Source organism: Vulpes lagopus, chromosome 5 (genome assembly GCF_018345385.1).
Source record: "Vulpes lagopus strain Blue_001 chromosome 5, ASM1834538v1, whole genome shotgun sequence".
Classification (NCBI taxonomy): Eukaryota; Metazoa; Chordata; class Mammalia; order Carnivora; family Canidae; genus Vulpes; species Vulpes lagopus.
Genome location: NC_054828.1, coordinates 15,761,397 through 15,778,016, shown reverse-complemented (window position 1 = coordinate 15,778,016; position 16,620 = coordinate 15,761,397). Strand labels below are relative to the sequence as shown.

At 40.7% G+C, this 16,620-nt stretch overlaps 1 protein-coding gene across 7 annotated transcripts in view; it reads left to right on the top strand.

The window, feature by feature from the left end:
* Positions 1-16,012, top strand: part of RIC8B (RIC8 guanine nucleotide exchange factor B) — a 102,509-nt gene extending 86,497 nt beyond the window's left edge. For 2 of the 7 annotated variants that reach the window (XM_041755791.1, XM_041755789.1), the window contains one exon: positions 12,570-16,012. In XM_041755791.1, coding sequence (XP_041611725.1) covers positions 12,570-12,681 — 112 coding nt within the window. In that variant the 3' untranslated portion in view covers positions 12,682-16,012. Of the gene's footprint in view, positions 1-479; positions 629-1,931; positions 2,016-5,765; positions 5,905-6,557; positions 6,735-12,569 lie in introns of all 7 variants that reach the window. The other 5 variants (XR_005987898.1, XR_005987897.1, XR_005987899.1 and 2 more) reach the window with 5 other exon arrangements.
* Positions 16,013-16,620: the final 608 nt, after the last annotated feature.

Here is a 16,620-nt window from a genome sequence, read left to right as displayed (position 1 = left end):
CAAAGAGAAGATACTTACAGGGTAAACTAACAAGAAGCAGACAATAAGCTCTGAATGAATATAGAAACATAAGAATTGTGCTTGGCTACTTCTGAAAGGACCTGATGTAGTGAGTGAAACAGTGGTATAAGTACAGAAGTGAGGATGAGAACCAGCAGAGTCCATATAGTAGAAGCTGGAGAGAGAAGTGTTAAAAGGACCTATGTGGAGCATATCAGTGTGTCAGGATAATAAACAAGTTTCATAATTTTCACTCCAATAATACAAGTTCTTAAAAGAGAACCCAGATGCTGTTCAACTACCAATACCCTAGATGAGTAAACTCCAAATTAGGAAAGTGGGAAATGGGAAAAAGACTGCCTAAAATAATACAGTATAATTAAGGTACTTGACTTACTAAAAGAGATAAGACCCTTTCACAAGGCATCCTTGTACAAGGGACAGAATATGGTGCTAGGTCCTTCTCCTTTTAATCCCAGGGGAATCCACATATTCTAGAAGCTGCCAACAAATAAATACAAAAATGTCAAGTCTGAAATATCCAAGCTTCCACTTGATTTAAACTATGCCTCAAAGAAGATGCCTACTCACCCAGAAACACCCAGCAGATGCCCACCTCAATCTAAAGGTGATACTGATTTTTGCATGTATAAAACAGAGCAAATATGTCTTGTGTTGGCTTTGATGGTACCAATTTTGCCATTAAAATTGAAGCTAAAGGCAACTTTAAAAACAGTCCTAAATCACAGACTTTTTGCATGACGTGTGATGGGTTTTTTATATTGTCTGCCTTTGTTTGTGTGCTTTCTAACATTTGCTCTCACTAATAATCAATGACAAAACTGTATGGAGATCAGCAGTGGGCATTCCAAAGCAGGAATGCAAAGAATGAACCCATTCTTTATGCATCTTATATGTTTGTCTTAAGTTTCTTCTCTCTCTTCACTGTTGATTTTTGGTTTTTGGTTTTTTGAGGTAGAAGAGACGGCATAGATCCAAAGTAAACTAAGTTCAGTACAATTCAGGGAACATTTATTAAGCAGCTACTCTGTGCAAGGCACTGTGCTAGGAAGATGAGGGAGATTCAGAGAACGTGACAGGCTCTGCCTTTGGAATGCACCTTCTAGTGAGAGTAATGGCTATAATCTGTTCTAAAATACAAGGTAGATGGAAATAATGACAAAATAAGGTCTATGTTGAACTGTAAACACCCAGGAAAAGGAGCAGTTCATTCTGTCTGGATGAATCAAGGACGATTTCACAGGGAAGATAGCATTTGTGCTGATTCTTGAAGTTAAAAAGTATTTAATAGATAAGTGGAGAAATGACCATTCATTCCAGGTAGAGGGAAATCTATTCTTGTCAATAATAGAAACCTTTGGTATTCACAGACTGCATCTTTCTTCCACAAAGCTCAGGTTGTTTTATTATTATTTGATTAATATAATCTGTTATCAGATTTATAACTGGGGGAAGCAAGAACCCAAAGAATTGCCCAGAATATTTCCAAGCTACTGATGTGATAATCCATTTCCTTTTAAGAGTTACAAAACACTTCCACATACATTCTCTTTCTAGCTTCGTGACAAAGTGAGGCTAGGAACTTCATTTTCCAGAACTCAAGGCCTTTGCTCTGTCCACTGTGCTACTGTGTCTGTCTGTTAGAGTCAGTGTTTGCCAGAACACTTCTTAATCATCCTCTTCAGCATCGTGCTACTGGTTCCCTCAACTGTCACTCTGAGGATGTTCTTCATCCCACCAAGTCTTTATTGTGCTAAGAGTGTACTGTAGCTTTGTCTGATTAACTTTCCTTCTCAAAAATGAAATCATTTTCTCCTGGGCCTGAATTGAAAGGCATGTGAGTAAAGGCTAGGTTGGAGGTGACGTGGCCAATGAATGGACACTAGACACTTCCTTTTTTCCATCCATAGGAGAGCAGATGTGAAGGACCTGCACCAGGATGGTGGTTAGCAACAGTGGCCCGTGCCAAAGCACTTACCAAAGTGATGACTAAGGTTGGTCATGCCAAGTACTGTTACTGAGCCTGGTGTAGGGTATAGATGTCATCCACTACCAAAACTATAAAACCACCAATGCAAAAATTAATTTCCACTTTGCCCCCATGCTGGACATAGTAACTGCCACAAGGAGCTCACGCCCTCAGCAGCTTTATCATAGCTGTATTTCCAAGGACAGTGGAGAGATTCATGCTCAAACATTTTCTTCCCACTGATTACCAACTGATGTAGTAGTATTCCTCGTGATTTTGTTTGTGTATATAAGGATTGTATTTGCAACAGATGTAGGTAAGGGGATTGGCAGTGGACCTGGAGATCTTAAGAGTTTGAAAATAATCTGAACCCTGTAAATCCCATCATGTCTAGCTAGTACAGTGCCTTGTACCCTGTGGTTCCCCTAGTGTATGATGATGAAATAATGAGCACAGCTGATCCCCAAATCTGTAGGCCGGTTTTTTGCTCTATCAAATAGCCTATGTGGTTTAAGACTTTATACCTTTGTCAGTTCCATTTCTTAGCCAGATATGATAAAATTCAGGGCTGGAAAGGAATTCCATAAAGGTACTTTGGCCCATGACTGACTAATTTAAATATTGGGGTATATAATTTATTTTAAATGATCATTGTAATGTATATCAAACATAAAGACCTGAGGCATGAGATTAAAAATGTCAAATGAAGCTTTCTTTGTGAAAGCAGAGGTAAAAAAGGGTAAAAATTGCTTCCCTGAATTGGAAAACAAATAAGCCCCTGTAATGTAAGTGGGAGATCGGTATGAGGACTGTGTTTAAGCAAGTCCAGTGCAGCTAATACAATTGCATTCACCTTAGCTACAGCACACAGCTCATGTATAATAACGCAGCCTCCTCCAGAAGGGAGAGAGGATTGATTGGCTTAAGCTTAAACTAACCAAAGGAAATAATATTTCAAGTTTAAGCTTTGTTTTGACTTTTCTAATCCCCTTTAGTTCCTTAATTGGAACCAGGCACTGATTAATCACCACCACCACCCCACCCCACCCCACCCCACCCCGGTCACATTTAACAAGGTACATTGCCATTTTGCTTATATATTCTATCAAAATCTAAATTTTACATTTAAATCATTGTTTCCCATTTCTTCCTTATCTATTCCTTATTTTATATGTATGTAAATAATGTGTGTAGTATTTGGGACATGGCTTTCTTAGTAAATGCAGATTCCAAGTATGGGACTAGTTCCCTTTAATCCAGAGATTATTTTTAGACTTATTAAAGCTGGGATTATTTTTAGACTTATTAAAGCTGGCTGACTGAAAAGTAATATGTAATTTTTTTCCCTATGAATAAGTTACTGTGCTTAATCGACAACTGTTGATTACACCCACCTTTATGATAAGTTAGTCAAGGACATGTTTTTCAGGTATGTTTCTGAAACATCCAATTTTTGAAGCATCATGAGATCTATTGTGGGTACAAAATATAAAGATTTTAAATGTGAAGGGGCAATTAATTTGAGAAACTTGATATTGTGTGTATTTAGGTCATCAAGGGCCCTTCCACTGGCTAGACATCTCTAAGTAGGATGTCCTGCTACCTTTGTATTGTCTGTTGGTAGTCATTGTCCTTTAAACCTCTGTGGTACGAATGACTACTTTGAGCTCTTAGCTTAAGCACTAGCTGAAATGGCTTCTATTAGAGAAACATCAAATAAGAATAATGTCCCCTGGCTGTTTGTGCTCTTAGATACCCTCCTTCAACTTTTACATCTTTCTAATTGGGGAGAGCATGTAGGAACTTCTAAATCTACTGTTTTACTCAACAGTGTCACTGGGCAGGCTGACCCCCTTATTGATAATTATTTTGCTAATTTGAACAACAGGATAGAAACATTCTGTAGAGAAATTGCCAAGAAATAAGATGACTTCCACTTCAGGATAAAACTGAATTTGATTCTTAGCACTGTCTCTAACCTCTTTCTCCATATTTTTTTTAACCATGCTGTTTAATGTGAGGTAGGTAACAAACTTTTAGAAGCTTTGCATGTGATCTTCTAACAGAAATGAGGATACAAGACTAATATTTCTACAGTGCTTTAAAGTTGAAAAAGTGCTTCCATATATATGATCTCCAATGATCAGTAAAACAACCATCTGAATTAGATAGGGCAAGGAGTATTTCACTGAGAAATAAGTGGGACCAATCATTAAGTGACTGACCCAAGATTGGGCATCTGGTTAATGACATAGCCAAGATTCAGTTCTTAGTCTTAAGACCCCAGATCTTACATTATTTTGAAAAATGACCAACAACTCTCAAAAATGCGTCAGTCTGATTTTAAATAAGATGGTCTAAATTTTAAGTAAATGCAAAGCACAAAGATAGATAGTAAGCATATTTACCTGAGAAGAGAATTAAGATCTGGAAGACACGTATTCCTGCTTTTTCATTCCATAGTAGAGGTCTTCTCAAAGATCAGGTGAGATGTTAAAATAAATAGTTTATATCAAACATATACACACACATACCTTTACATGAAGGAAACCAGTGAAATTGCTATGACTCTATGTTAATATAAGTTCTTTTAATTACTTTAAAAAGACAATAATTATAAGTATTCTAACAAATTCTTAAATTTAATGCAATCACATTAAGAAAATCTAACTTTAAAAAGGCTTCCCAATGGGACTGTTTAGTCAACTCCCAATTACCTTTACAAAGTAGAAAGTAGACCAAAGTAGTGGACAATATGCTATATCCGTTTGTCATGGAAATGATATTTTTATGCTACATATTTACCTTCCTAATTGTACCCAGTCCCAAAACACAATGGTGAGGTCTGAGGGAAGATCTCAGAATTGCTTTGGAAGAGGCAGGTTAAAGACCTTAAATTTGCTATGGAAAAGCCACCACACCTCTCCAGATATACTGGGTTAGTGGCTTAGTTAAAGATCAGTGTACCCAGTCAGCACTAGGAGGCCATTAGATGGAAAATCATGAAGGATAAAGGGTTAGGGTCCAAGCCCAAAGGACATTCTTGCCCAGTATGTAACTGAATATGTTAAGCAATGGCCAAGGTTATAATACTTTTCTATGAGAAAAAGGGGTTATAAACACTTATAAGCAAATCAACAAGTTATTAGGCAGTCCACTGTACTTCAGTGTATTATGGACTGTTCCACCGATGCCGAAATCTTGAAATAAGATGCACTTTCAGACTTGGAATTAGAGCAAAGATTACAGAGCTGCTTTCTCTGGGCTAGCACTGGCTCCATTCTAGCAGGCATTTTTGGAAAAGCTCTGTGTTCATTAAAAATGTTTTATTTACTTACCAGCTTCTCATCCTATCTTTCAAATGTGAAAAGGAATTAAATATGAAATGGCTAATTTAAAATGTCAGGGTTCTTTTTTTCCAAGCCAACCTTACATTAAGAGCAGGAATCCCTGTGCCACAGAAATGGTTCCCAATTATCCCGTCTTGGGTTTTGTTATACATTGTACAGAAGTCAACAAAACAAGTATGTAACAGAACCTGCCTAAATAGCAGCCACCCTCATTAGAAACAGAGAATTAATCAGGGGGCGATTGAAGGAAGCAGTGCCTCACAGGTTTCCCCCTTTCTTCTTTTCTAATCATAGAACAAAATATATTACATAAAAGGAACGGAACTATTATGCAGTACTCAATTAGAGGGAGGTGAATAGGTCTCTAACATGCTGTTTTATCAAAAGAGCAGACTGGTGTTTGCATGACTGTTGTTTCATTACAGACCCTGTCATTAATTCCATGTGTCAATACTGCCCTGTAGTACACAGAGCAGACAAGAAAGAAGAGCCCTTGAAAACAAGGGAATGATTTTTGAGTCGTTATCAAGCTAAGTGGCAAGCGGGAAGCTGAAACTCGTATAGGTAAATTCGAAGGGACTCTTGGGAGATCTGCAAGTGGGAAACAAGAATGCATTTTACCAACTGCTTAATTATGTCCTGTTTTTCAACAAGTACTCTTGAATTGAATGCTTTGTTTGTATTGCACAAAAACATGTGCTGTGGGCAAGAGTATTCTCTTGCTTCCAGGTCAAGTAAAGTGTTTTATACACGCATACATCTGGCCTATTCTATAATGTGCGATTGGGTATGTTAGTATCTGAGCCCCAATATTGCACTGTCATTTCTGCCCCAATATTGCACTTACATAGGAACCAGAAGCCCTAAGAAATGGAACCTTATCTAAGGTTCTGAGAAATTATAAGCCCAGGCATCCCAGAGGACCATCCTTACAGGAAAATGGTGGCTCAGGAAAATGTTAAAATATATCTGGGGGCAAAAAAAAAAAGACCATAAAATTATAAATATGGTATAAATCCCATAATCTCCCACCCCCTAAATCTTTAAGAAAGTATTTTTTGGTTTCCATTAGTAGTCCCAAGGGTTAGGCTGGGGCAAAATAGGGTTTCCTTTCTTGGACGTGCTTTATCTATGTCCTCGTGCCTGGCCAAGCCCTTATAGATTATGGTTCCTTATCGTTTAGTAAGATCAAATTTCTAAATGATGTTTCGTTCCAGTTGAACATTCTTGGAGGCTTATCTCTTCCCTGGCCAGATGCCTGATCAGATGAGAAGCCCGCCATGATACTGTCACAGTGCCTAGAATGGGCTCTTTATCCAGTAGACATCACTGTACTTTTTGATGATAACGAGGGCAGTCTTAACTTGTGTTAAGGCCTGTGTATAGCATTGAAGGTAAGTATGAAGGAGTTGTTGCTATGTGAATATCTTAATCCTGATGCACATTTCAATATACAGTATATCCGTTTAACTATGATGTACATATTACCTGACACCTAGCCATCCTTTTTACATATGACCTTCATATTTAGGGCAATAACTCTTCATGAAATGGCCTATTTTTTGAGGGCCATGATTGAATTTAGATCCTTTCTTGTAACACTTGCCATTGCTTTGATTTACTTTTGTAACCATTCTAATCATCTGCCAGTAGTTTTGCAGAAAGGATTTCTGGTCTTGGTGTCAGTCAGTTATAGGTAGGATGCTGTGTTTGACTCTTAGGCTTTGAATATATATCTTGATTAGAAACAAAGGCTCAGCATTATTGAATTTTAGTGTCTTAAAAACCTTGCAGCTCTATAAAGGATGAAAATTATTTAGTAGCTTAATATTTAGACTCGTAGAATAGAATCTTGGGGATCATCTTGTCCAACCCCTTCATTTTATAGATGGGTAGACTCAAGCCCCTCTGGCTTGAAAAAATGACTTGCCCAAGGACACCCAGCAAGTTAGAGGAAGATCTGAGTCTAGAATCTAGACCTCCCAATGTCTGGATGTAAGAAGCTGAGTCTACACAGTTAGTGGTTGAGAATTCCAGGCTGTGTGGTACAAAGGGGGCCTGATTTCTGCTGCATTGTCAGAATGTCTAATGACATTGACTCATCAGGGAAATAATAATTAAAAATAATAAGAGAAGGATTCTTGACGAATGGTTCTCTACCATTCTCCATTTATGTCACGACCCCTATAATATAACCTCTTAACAAACATTTACTGAGCACCTACTATGTGCCCCCAGCCTATACTAGATACTGCAGATCATAGCCAGATAAGACATGGACTCTGCCCTCAAGTTGCTCACAGTCTACCAGAGAACAAGAAATCCCTGGAAAGCATTATTCAAAATTTCCTATAGAATGCTAATACCTTTCCAACTCTGTAGATCTTGATGATGAAGGTGAATCTTCCACTCAAAGATGTGGCTTTTCTCTTGATCATGGTTTATTTATTAAGAGTCCCATAAAACACTATACCTTCCCTTTTTGTGAAAGTACAAGATAATAATATCAACGGCAACTCAATTTAGGTCATAAACACTTACTGAGAACCTGTTGTTGGCAAGGCGCCTGTGCTAGACACATAGAGATATGAAAATTGAATACGTAAAGCATAGAACAGTTTCTTTTTAATGTCAGGGCAATGCTGTTTCATATCTTTCAAACTTTGTAATGAGAATTATTTTTAATAAATATTCTTAGATAGGGGACCCTTGAAATAGAAGACCAAAATACCTCTATAACTATAATCTAGACTTGTCAGCCTAGGATTTCAAAGTCTCCATTCAGATCCTGTTTTGTACCCCATATCTGTTTTGAGCTTTCTTTTTCCTTTATCTCAGCCAAACCAGCCTGCTTGCCAGTCTCTGCACACAACTAACCCTTGCTTCTGTGCCTTTGCTTGACTAATTCTTCTGTTCCTAGGATGCCTTTATCCCCATGAATCCATGTCCATCCCTGCCATTACAGTCTGGCCCTGAGTTGTCTCCTGCGAGGAGCCTGTGATCAGCATCCCCACCTCCTCCTGTGTCCCTCCCACATGTACATAGCCCAGATGATGGTGCAATAACATTTCTGTGGTATTCATTACTGCTTCCCATTCTCCATCCACATCTTGCTGATCTAGATATAATATCTTATTAAATAAAACAGTCTAGTATAACCAGGTCATTCATCAGACCTTTTAGGAGTGAGTCTCTATATCAAAGATTTCATTTGGGTATTTGTGGGCTGTTGTATGATAGAGAGCAAGATCAGAAACATTGAGGTGGGAATGTGACAAGCCTGGAGTCCAGCAGAAAACACAGTCATAAAGCTGTGAGAGATCCTCTCTCTTTCCACTCCCAAACAGGACAAATTTCCTTTAAACATATTTTGATTACAATAAGAGTATATTATTGATGAACTGTCAAGTTAGGGAAAGCAGGGCTCTGCCTGTTAATCATCTCAAGCTTGTTGATCTGCTGTTCTGTAATTCTTTTAATATTGTTTAATGTGTGTGTGTTTTATCTTCTGAACTGACTAAAAGCTTCTTGAGGACAGGGACCATGTCTTTTATTTGCTTCTGCATTTTCATCCCCCCACTTACTCCCAGAGTGCCCTATCAAGCTTGGGGAGGCCTCCCATAAGCACATAAAGACAGGAAATGCAACTTGTGATTCCAGCTTCATTCCAGCCATTACACTACAGTTTATGTGTATAGTGGCCTTTTGCCTTCATGACAACTCGATGAGGTAGGTATTTCTATCCCAATTCTACAGATAAGGAAATTGAAATTCAGAGAGTTCAAGGTCTTACTGTTAGTGACTGGTGGACTCAGGGTTAGAACCTAGGTCTGTCTGACTCCAAAACCTGTATGTGCTTTTCACTGTACCACAATAATAACTAATATTTAGGACCTTTGCAGTTCATAGAACTCTTTGATCTACATCATTGTTGTTATTGCTACCACCACTGGTTCTGTCATAGTTACTCCTTACATCATCACTAGGAAGTAGGTAGAGCTAGTATTAGCATTATCCCCATTTCACAGATAGGGAAACTGAGACTCAGACTTGCCCAAGATCACACAACTGGTAAGTGGAAGAGCCAAGGCTCCAAAAAGACTTCCTAACTCCAGATATTTTTGTTTTTTACACTGTATCACATTGATACCTTAATTAATTTGTATAAATGCATGATTTATGGCCAGTTACCACTGGCATCTCTCCAACCGAGGTGTCCTTAATAAGACCAGGCATTCCATGGAGCCCTCAGAGGAGCTTTCATGTTAGCGGAAGGGTGATAAAAAGGACCTAAAAAATAAATGCTTGAGAAGCATACTTCACAAGTGAGAATTAAAATATGGGGCCCATTATCTCATAGACAAGTTCCTATAATCAGGCCATGAAACTAATGTTAATTATTTCCATCATGAAATTGGAATAGGGATGAAACTGATGGACTTGATTTGAAAATATTACTCCTAGATTTGGAGAAGGTGCTAACTGCTCTGTTACAGCCAGTAGCTTGCCCAGTATCATCCTGTTGTCACAGAAGTAGAGTCATGTTGATAGTGGGGGCAGACAGGGTGGGCAGGGGCCTATCTACCCAGCGTCTTATCACCAATCTCAGTAGAATTCCTTTAGTCCCATCCAGGGTCCTGCTTCTACCTATCCCGATCCTTGATTCCCTAGCCCATCTGACTACCCTCATCCACTGGGTTCCTTTAGACCTTTCAACTTTCTTACCCTCAATGTTTTAGTCCCAGCCGATTATCCCTTTTTCCTTTTATGTCATTAGTAAGTAGTCCAGTGTCACAAAATCCTTTAACATGAGCAGTTAGAACTAGGGAACTAGGTTGTAAAACTATAGATATGTGGACTATATCAGTGCTAGAGGGAAGTTTTCATGGAACCAGGTTGTCTAGCTGGTTTTCATGCAAAGGCCTCAAGCTCTTCATGTCCTGAAAGGTGTCAGCATCTCCCCTCCAAAATCTGCTTCATCTGCTGTGTTCTTGCTCCAGTGAATTCTATCACCATCCTCTTAGTCATCTGAGCTGGAAGCCATAGGGACGGTCCATTCCCTACTCTATCCTTTACCAGCCCTCTCCCCTTCCACAGGCCACAGCCCACATACACTGTACAGTAACATCCTAATGACTGGTCTCTCTGCCGTCAGGATCCCCCTGGTCCAGTGCGCCTTCTACATTGCTGCCAGAGACACTGCCCTATGCAACAGACGGGATGTCCCTTACAGGGCAAAACCTAAGCTCCTTACCATAATATTTTAGACACTTACCCACTCGACCTCAGACTACCTTTGAGTCTTTCCTCCTGCTACTCCTTCATTGACCCTCACCACTCTCCAAACACTGGGCCCTTCCAAGCTTCATGGAAGCAAAGAGATAGAAAAGAAATGGACACAATCCAGAGAGGAATACGAAACACACAAGTAGATGGGACCATACAGAGCCCTTTACACAGTCTCCTATGCCTTCTTTGCCTGGCATTAGGTAACTTACTTGTGATGCCATGCCTACCTTCCCCAGGCAATACAGTCTGTGCTTCATCTTAGGAGCTACCATGCTGTCAGATTCTGTGACAGCATTTACCCCATTATGTACAGAATTATTTTTCATATGTGTTTCACCTGCTCCTTAAGGACTGTTGTGCCCACTCTTCCTTTCCCTGCCTGGCCTATGACCTAGCTCCTGGCCTGTAGGTGTTGAACAGACGTTAAACAGCTGAACTTAGTGCGCTCCTGCAGTGCCATTAGGGCAGTTAATCCAGATGTGGTATACTGCAAAGAGCACAAGCCCAAGGTTCAGAAGACCTGTGTCCCAGGTCGAGCTTGGCACTAGGTGTGTGACCTTGGGTAAGTCACTCAGTCTCATTTAATAAACAAGGGGGTTGGACTAAATGATCTCTGAGGCCCCTTCAATTATAAGTTCTATGATTCTGACCCCATTTCTTGGACTAGGAACATCTCCTTTATAACTCAGGAGCCTCGGCATAGCCTTGCAGCCCCCCATTACTCGGATCATCTTCTGGCGCTAGCCAGAGCTGCTTGATTAGGCTCCTATTGTCTGATCCAGGGAACACTGAGCTGTTCTTACCTCTCCCCAGGAGTTTCACTGTGCCTCTAACACCTCACAGTGCTGTGTGGCTGGCCCTCCCCAGGAGGGAGCCCTTCTTTGTGCTGTCCTCAAGGACAACAGCAAGGAGGCAGAGGGAAAGCAGCTTTTATTGTTCCCCTTCACTCCAGATCCTGCCAACATTGCAGCTGCTGCCATGTGGGTTCTTGATTATAGACATGTTTTCAGGGGGTGATGCCCATTTCCTTGAGAAATAAATTTTATTTCTCATGTGCCTCTTTGAGGCTACTCTTAAAGTGCACTGCTGACATTTTTGGGGTGGGAGGAGGGCTAGAGTTAGTAACTCAACAGGTACATTTGCCATAATCTCCATGTAATAAATAAGAGTCTTATGAAAAGATTAAATAAATCTTTCCTAATGCTTTTTGATTGACTTAATCAATAATTAATCATCTTTAGATGAGGCTGTAACTTGTGGAGTAGATATAATTGGATTAGCTGAAAAGAGGCAGTTGGGGAGCTTTGAAGAGATTAAAATGGCTGTCAATCCCATAATTAAACTGCCACAAACAAAAGCAATGGTGTTTAAAAAAAAAAAAAAGAGGAAAGAGAGAGAGAAGGAAATAAAAGGGAGGGAGAAAGTTGGGGAAGGCCAGTTGACTTGGATTGAATCAAGAAGTACTTATGTCTCGCTAGAGATTGGAGAGGCAAAATCAAATGTGACAGATTTATTCCGTTGAATGAAATCCATACGTATCAAATCATCCACTTGATTGTCTGCCTGGCCCACCGGGACCCGTGAAATTTTGGCAGCTTCAACTTCACTAAAACAATGAATCCACAAAAGGAAAAAAAGTTAATTATTAAAAACAGAAGAGACCTGCTCCTTGTCCTGAGCCCGTTTAGACCTTGACTTTTCATACTTTTAATTGGCTTAGTAGGTTTGGCCTGTGTGAATGAAGTCTTTTATCTCCCTCTTTTTCTTTCCATGCCCCTTTCATCTTTCCTGTTACAAACACACAGAGAGCTTGAGGAAAAATACTTTGGTTTTTAAAGACTCTTCTTTTTAAAAGGATGTGGATTGGGGTGGAGGGAAGGGGTGTGTGTGTGATGCTGGTGAATACTTTTTTTTTTCTCTCTTTTCTCTCGTTTTTCCAGAGAGGAGTTGCTTAAACCAATGGGACTGAAGCCCGACGGGACAATCACGCCTTTGGAGGAGGCCCTCAGCCAGTACTCTGTCATCGAAGAGACCAGCTCGGACACAGACTGAGAACGTCACTTGCCCAGCACTCAGTACTGCTTTTATTAGCATCTTTTCTCTGTAGCTCCAGGGGAGTCTTTTCTCTAAAACATTTATGCCCTTGCTTTGGCTAGAAACACATTAACTGGTTTACTCGTTGAGAATCCAGCATATTTAAGAGGTGATCCTGTGTTTTTGCGATACTGAGGCATTCGTCCAGAGCTGCAGGTAGATGGAGTGGCAGGGGCTAACCACAGGAAAGAGGAATTCCGTTTCATCAGGATGGAACTGCAGGACTTCATCCTGTAAAGCAGCCCCAGTTGAATCTGGCCGTTCTGTTTGCCAAGGTTCTTAGAAGATTGAGTCGTGGCCTTCCTCTCGCTTGTGAAAGCTGCCCCTTCTGAATCTCTCCAGCAGACGGAGGCGCGTCGGCGGCAGAGCGAGCTGCTAAGGGCTGAGGCAAGTGACCTGTTAGATCAGGACCGACTACATGGAAGCCAAGCAGCTGCTCCATAAACCTAGCCCCACTCTTCATTTCAATTTTGTACAAATATGTGGAAATGCACACACAACATGCACACACACAGCCCCAGACTTACAAACAGATTACATTCTAAAAGTTTGTAGGTCCCTTATCAAGAACTTCAGAATACATTTCTCCCTATAAAGGGTTATAAATGATGGTTTAGTTCTGAGGCAGCTACAGATGCCTATTTATTCCCTTATATACCTTAACACTAGTAGCATAGAACTGAACCCCCATCTGTATCATTGCATGGGAGCATGCATTCTGAGGTCTAACTCGGGGTGCCAGGAACACACATCCTCCAACCCAGCAGAGGGGATGGGGCCTCCCGGCACACTGGGAGTTCTCTCGTGGCCTCCGCCAGGGATGGAGGAAGTCAGCAGCACCCATTTGTACATATAGGTCATTCATATGTCACAGGTTTTAAATTGGGGACTGTGTGTGCGCTTGTGTGTGTGTTCTACTTTCTACCGTATGTGATCAGTTTAATGGTAACTTTATTTATTTAAAAAAAAAGAAACACAGATAGTTACTGTTAAACTGATTAAGGCTGTTTATTTTTACTTTTAGAATTGGTCATATGAAGAAGTAGAATATGAATCCTGCAATAGACAGTGGGCCTAGCTAATCAGTGGCTAAAGCTGAAAGGGGTTGGTTTCCTCTTATATATGTATGTATGTATACATATACATACATATATACATATATACACATAGATAATGTGCTTAACCACTGCCTTTTAAAACTTTAAATTAAATAAAACATTGGGGTTGATTCAATTTAGCCATCTGTGTGTGTTTCTTTATAGATACATGGGGTAAACAATATTTCAGAGTTTATGCTTTTCTAAAGTGCTTTCACATCCATTACCTCCCTTACCACAGTAGCCCTTTTAAGGATAGGTAACATACACAGAGTATTAGTGGAAAATGTCATTTATTCAGAGATCCCTTCTCTGACAAAACAACAGTTCAAAGATGGACTTTTTAAAGACCTTTGAGCTGCCAAAAGAGATCACCAGAGTCTCTTGCTCATAGGAGAGATCCTCAAGAATCTCTCTTTTCACCTCTTTACTAAAATTTGCATGTTTCTAGCAGGTTATCTGGCTTTCAAGCCCATTAAGAAAAAAATGGCAGAGGAGACGGCTGCTTGATTGAAGGCAGGTCTACCAAGAGCCACTGAAGGCCAGCTGAAAACCAGATAGGAAGGTAGGGAGGAGGCGGAGATCTACACCAGGCATCGCAAGTCTGGGACAGCCTGGTTCCCAGAGGACACTGGTTGGCCCAGAAGGATCTGTACCTACAATATGGCCCATTGACAAATTCTCACAGAGAGGACCCAGAGTTTATTTTTAAAAACCTAAGTAAATCCCAAATACTCCAGAATAAAAGGCTAGAAAGAATACAATACACTCCCTTTAGGATCTTCATCCAGATAGTTGGAAAAGTGGTAGGTGGCCCATTTTTAACAGTAAATAAAATGAAATTTGGCAATTCATAAATTTAGATTATGTGAAAAAAGTTTAGACAAAGTATTTTTGTTACTTCATTCTACAAATGCATTTTTAAAGTATTTTTATAATTTCTACAGTCCAATAGCTTTCTCATAAGTGTCAGCTTCCCTAAATGAAGATCTGTTTACTGGAATAGCATCTTGCCATCTTATGCAGGCTAAGTGTTTGAACAGTCCTGGTTAAGTAGCTGTGCTCTTGTGCTTTCAAGGAGTTTGTTTCACTTTGAGTTTCCCCTGCACTGGGTACTAAGCACTAAGCTTTGTTTTTGAAGAGAGCATTTGCAGGGGGAGTGGAAGGACCTCATTTTGCCCCTGGAAAGAGAACAAACATCTGCTAAGTGCTTTCTACCTGCTGGGCTTTTCAGGTCTCTTATGACATGTAACCTCATCTCATCTCTTGTTAGAGACCTTCTCTGGCAGGCCTCAGTTTCCCAGTGTCCTAGCAAACAGGAGTCCAAGTCTGGCACCTCCCTCCCTCCCCTCACCACCCTGACCACCTGGGTCCTCACCGTGCCTCCTAGGCCCCTGGAGTGCTGGAGGGCAGGCATTCTCAGGCCATTTTAAGCAATAACCATGTCAGAAGAACCAGATTAAGGAACTTTGTAAGCAGGGAGGTAACCTGGAATTGATCTGTGAGTGGAATAGTTGCTCAGGGCTGGATTTCAAACAAGGACCTGGAATTCTTTAGGTGAGAGACCAGGACTGCAGACTTCCCCCAGACCGATGCTTGCCGAGGTGACCCACAGTAGGGATGAGGAGGGTACAGTGGCCATCTGTGCTCTGGTCCCTCACATCCACAGCCCTGCTGCTCCGGGGCATGCGAGCATGTACTAAAATAAGCTACTAGAGCTGCTGCTGTAGAGTAACAACTGCCAGATGCTTGGGGCCCCTTTCCCATACCCAGTGGCCCTGGGAGGGGGGAGACAGGTGTTTACTTCCCTCCTTTATAAACAGTGACACTGCCCGAGGCGGTACAAGTACAGTGTATCCCCTTACCACATCAGTCTCACTGCCTCCCAGTACTAGGTGTAAGGTGTCACCTGTATGGACTTCTCCCCACCACCACCTCCCCCATTATGAAAGTAATATATGTTCATTATGAAAAGTTTGGAAAATGCAGAAAATTAAAGTTAATTCACCCAAATCCCACCACCAAGATAATCACTGTTAATGTTTTAGTGTATTTCTGTCCTGTATATTTTCTATGCATATATAATTTATTTTATTACAAGACTGGGATCATACTGTATTTACAGATTTGTATCCTGCTTTCTTCTTTAACATATTGTGAGCATTCCCATGTCAATAAATATTCTTCAAAAAGCAATGGCTATATGATATTCCATTATATGAATTGTGGTAGACACTGCTAATTGCCTACCCAATATTATTCCTCCTTGCTAACACTCAAGATATCGTGGCCCTCACCCCCCAAAAAGGTGCATGGTGCCTTCCTGGGAGATAGCATGAGCCCTGTCAACAGGAAATAGGAAGGACTCCAAGTGAGGCAGATTTGCTCAGCCCTACAGCACCCGTTTATAGAAGCCTCAGCAGCACAAATCATGACATGCTTAGATTAAGTGCCCAGATAATTCTAGGGCTTTTGTCAAGGAGAGGCATTTGGCAGTTGCCAGGGACCCAGAGGACTTTTAGAGGTCTGCATGTGAAAGAAAAAATGTCAAGGTTTACTGCTATAGAATCCTGTTAGGGACCTGTGTTTCTTGGCGATGCACTTCACAGAGATCCCAGAGGAAACGGGCACACAAGTTTCAGGAGACACGAGCTATCCGTTCAAGAGAAGATGACACCTGTCAGAACTACTGGGTGTGTGTCGGCACAATGTGGAGTAGGAACAGATGAATGGTGTTCCAGGAACAAATATGGGTGAGGGAGCGAGAGATTTTTATCAGCTGTCCTTAGAAGGCTGGGGG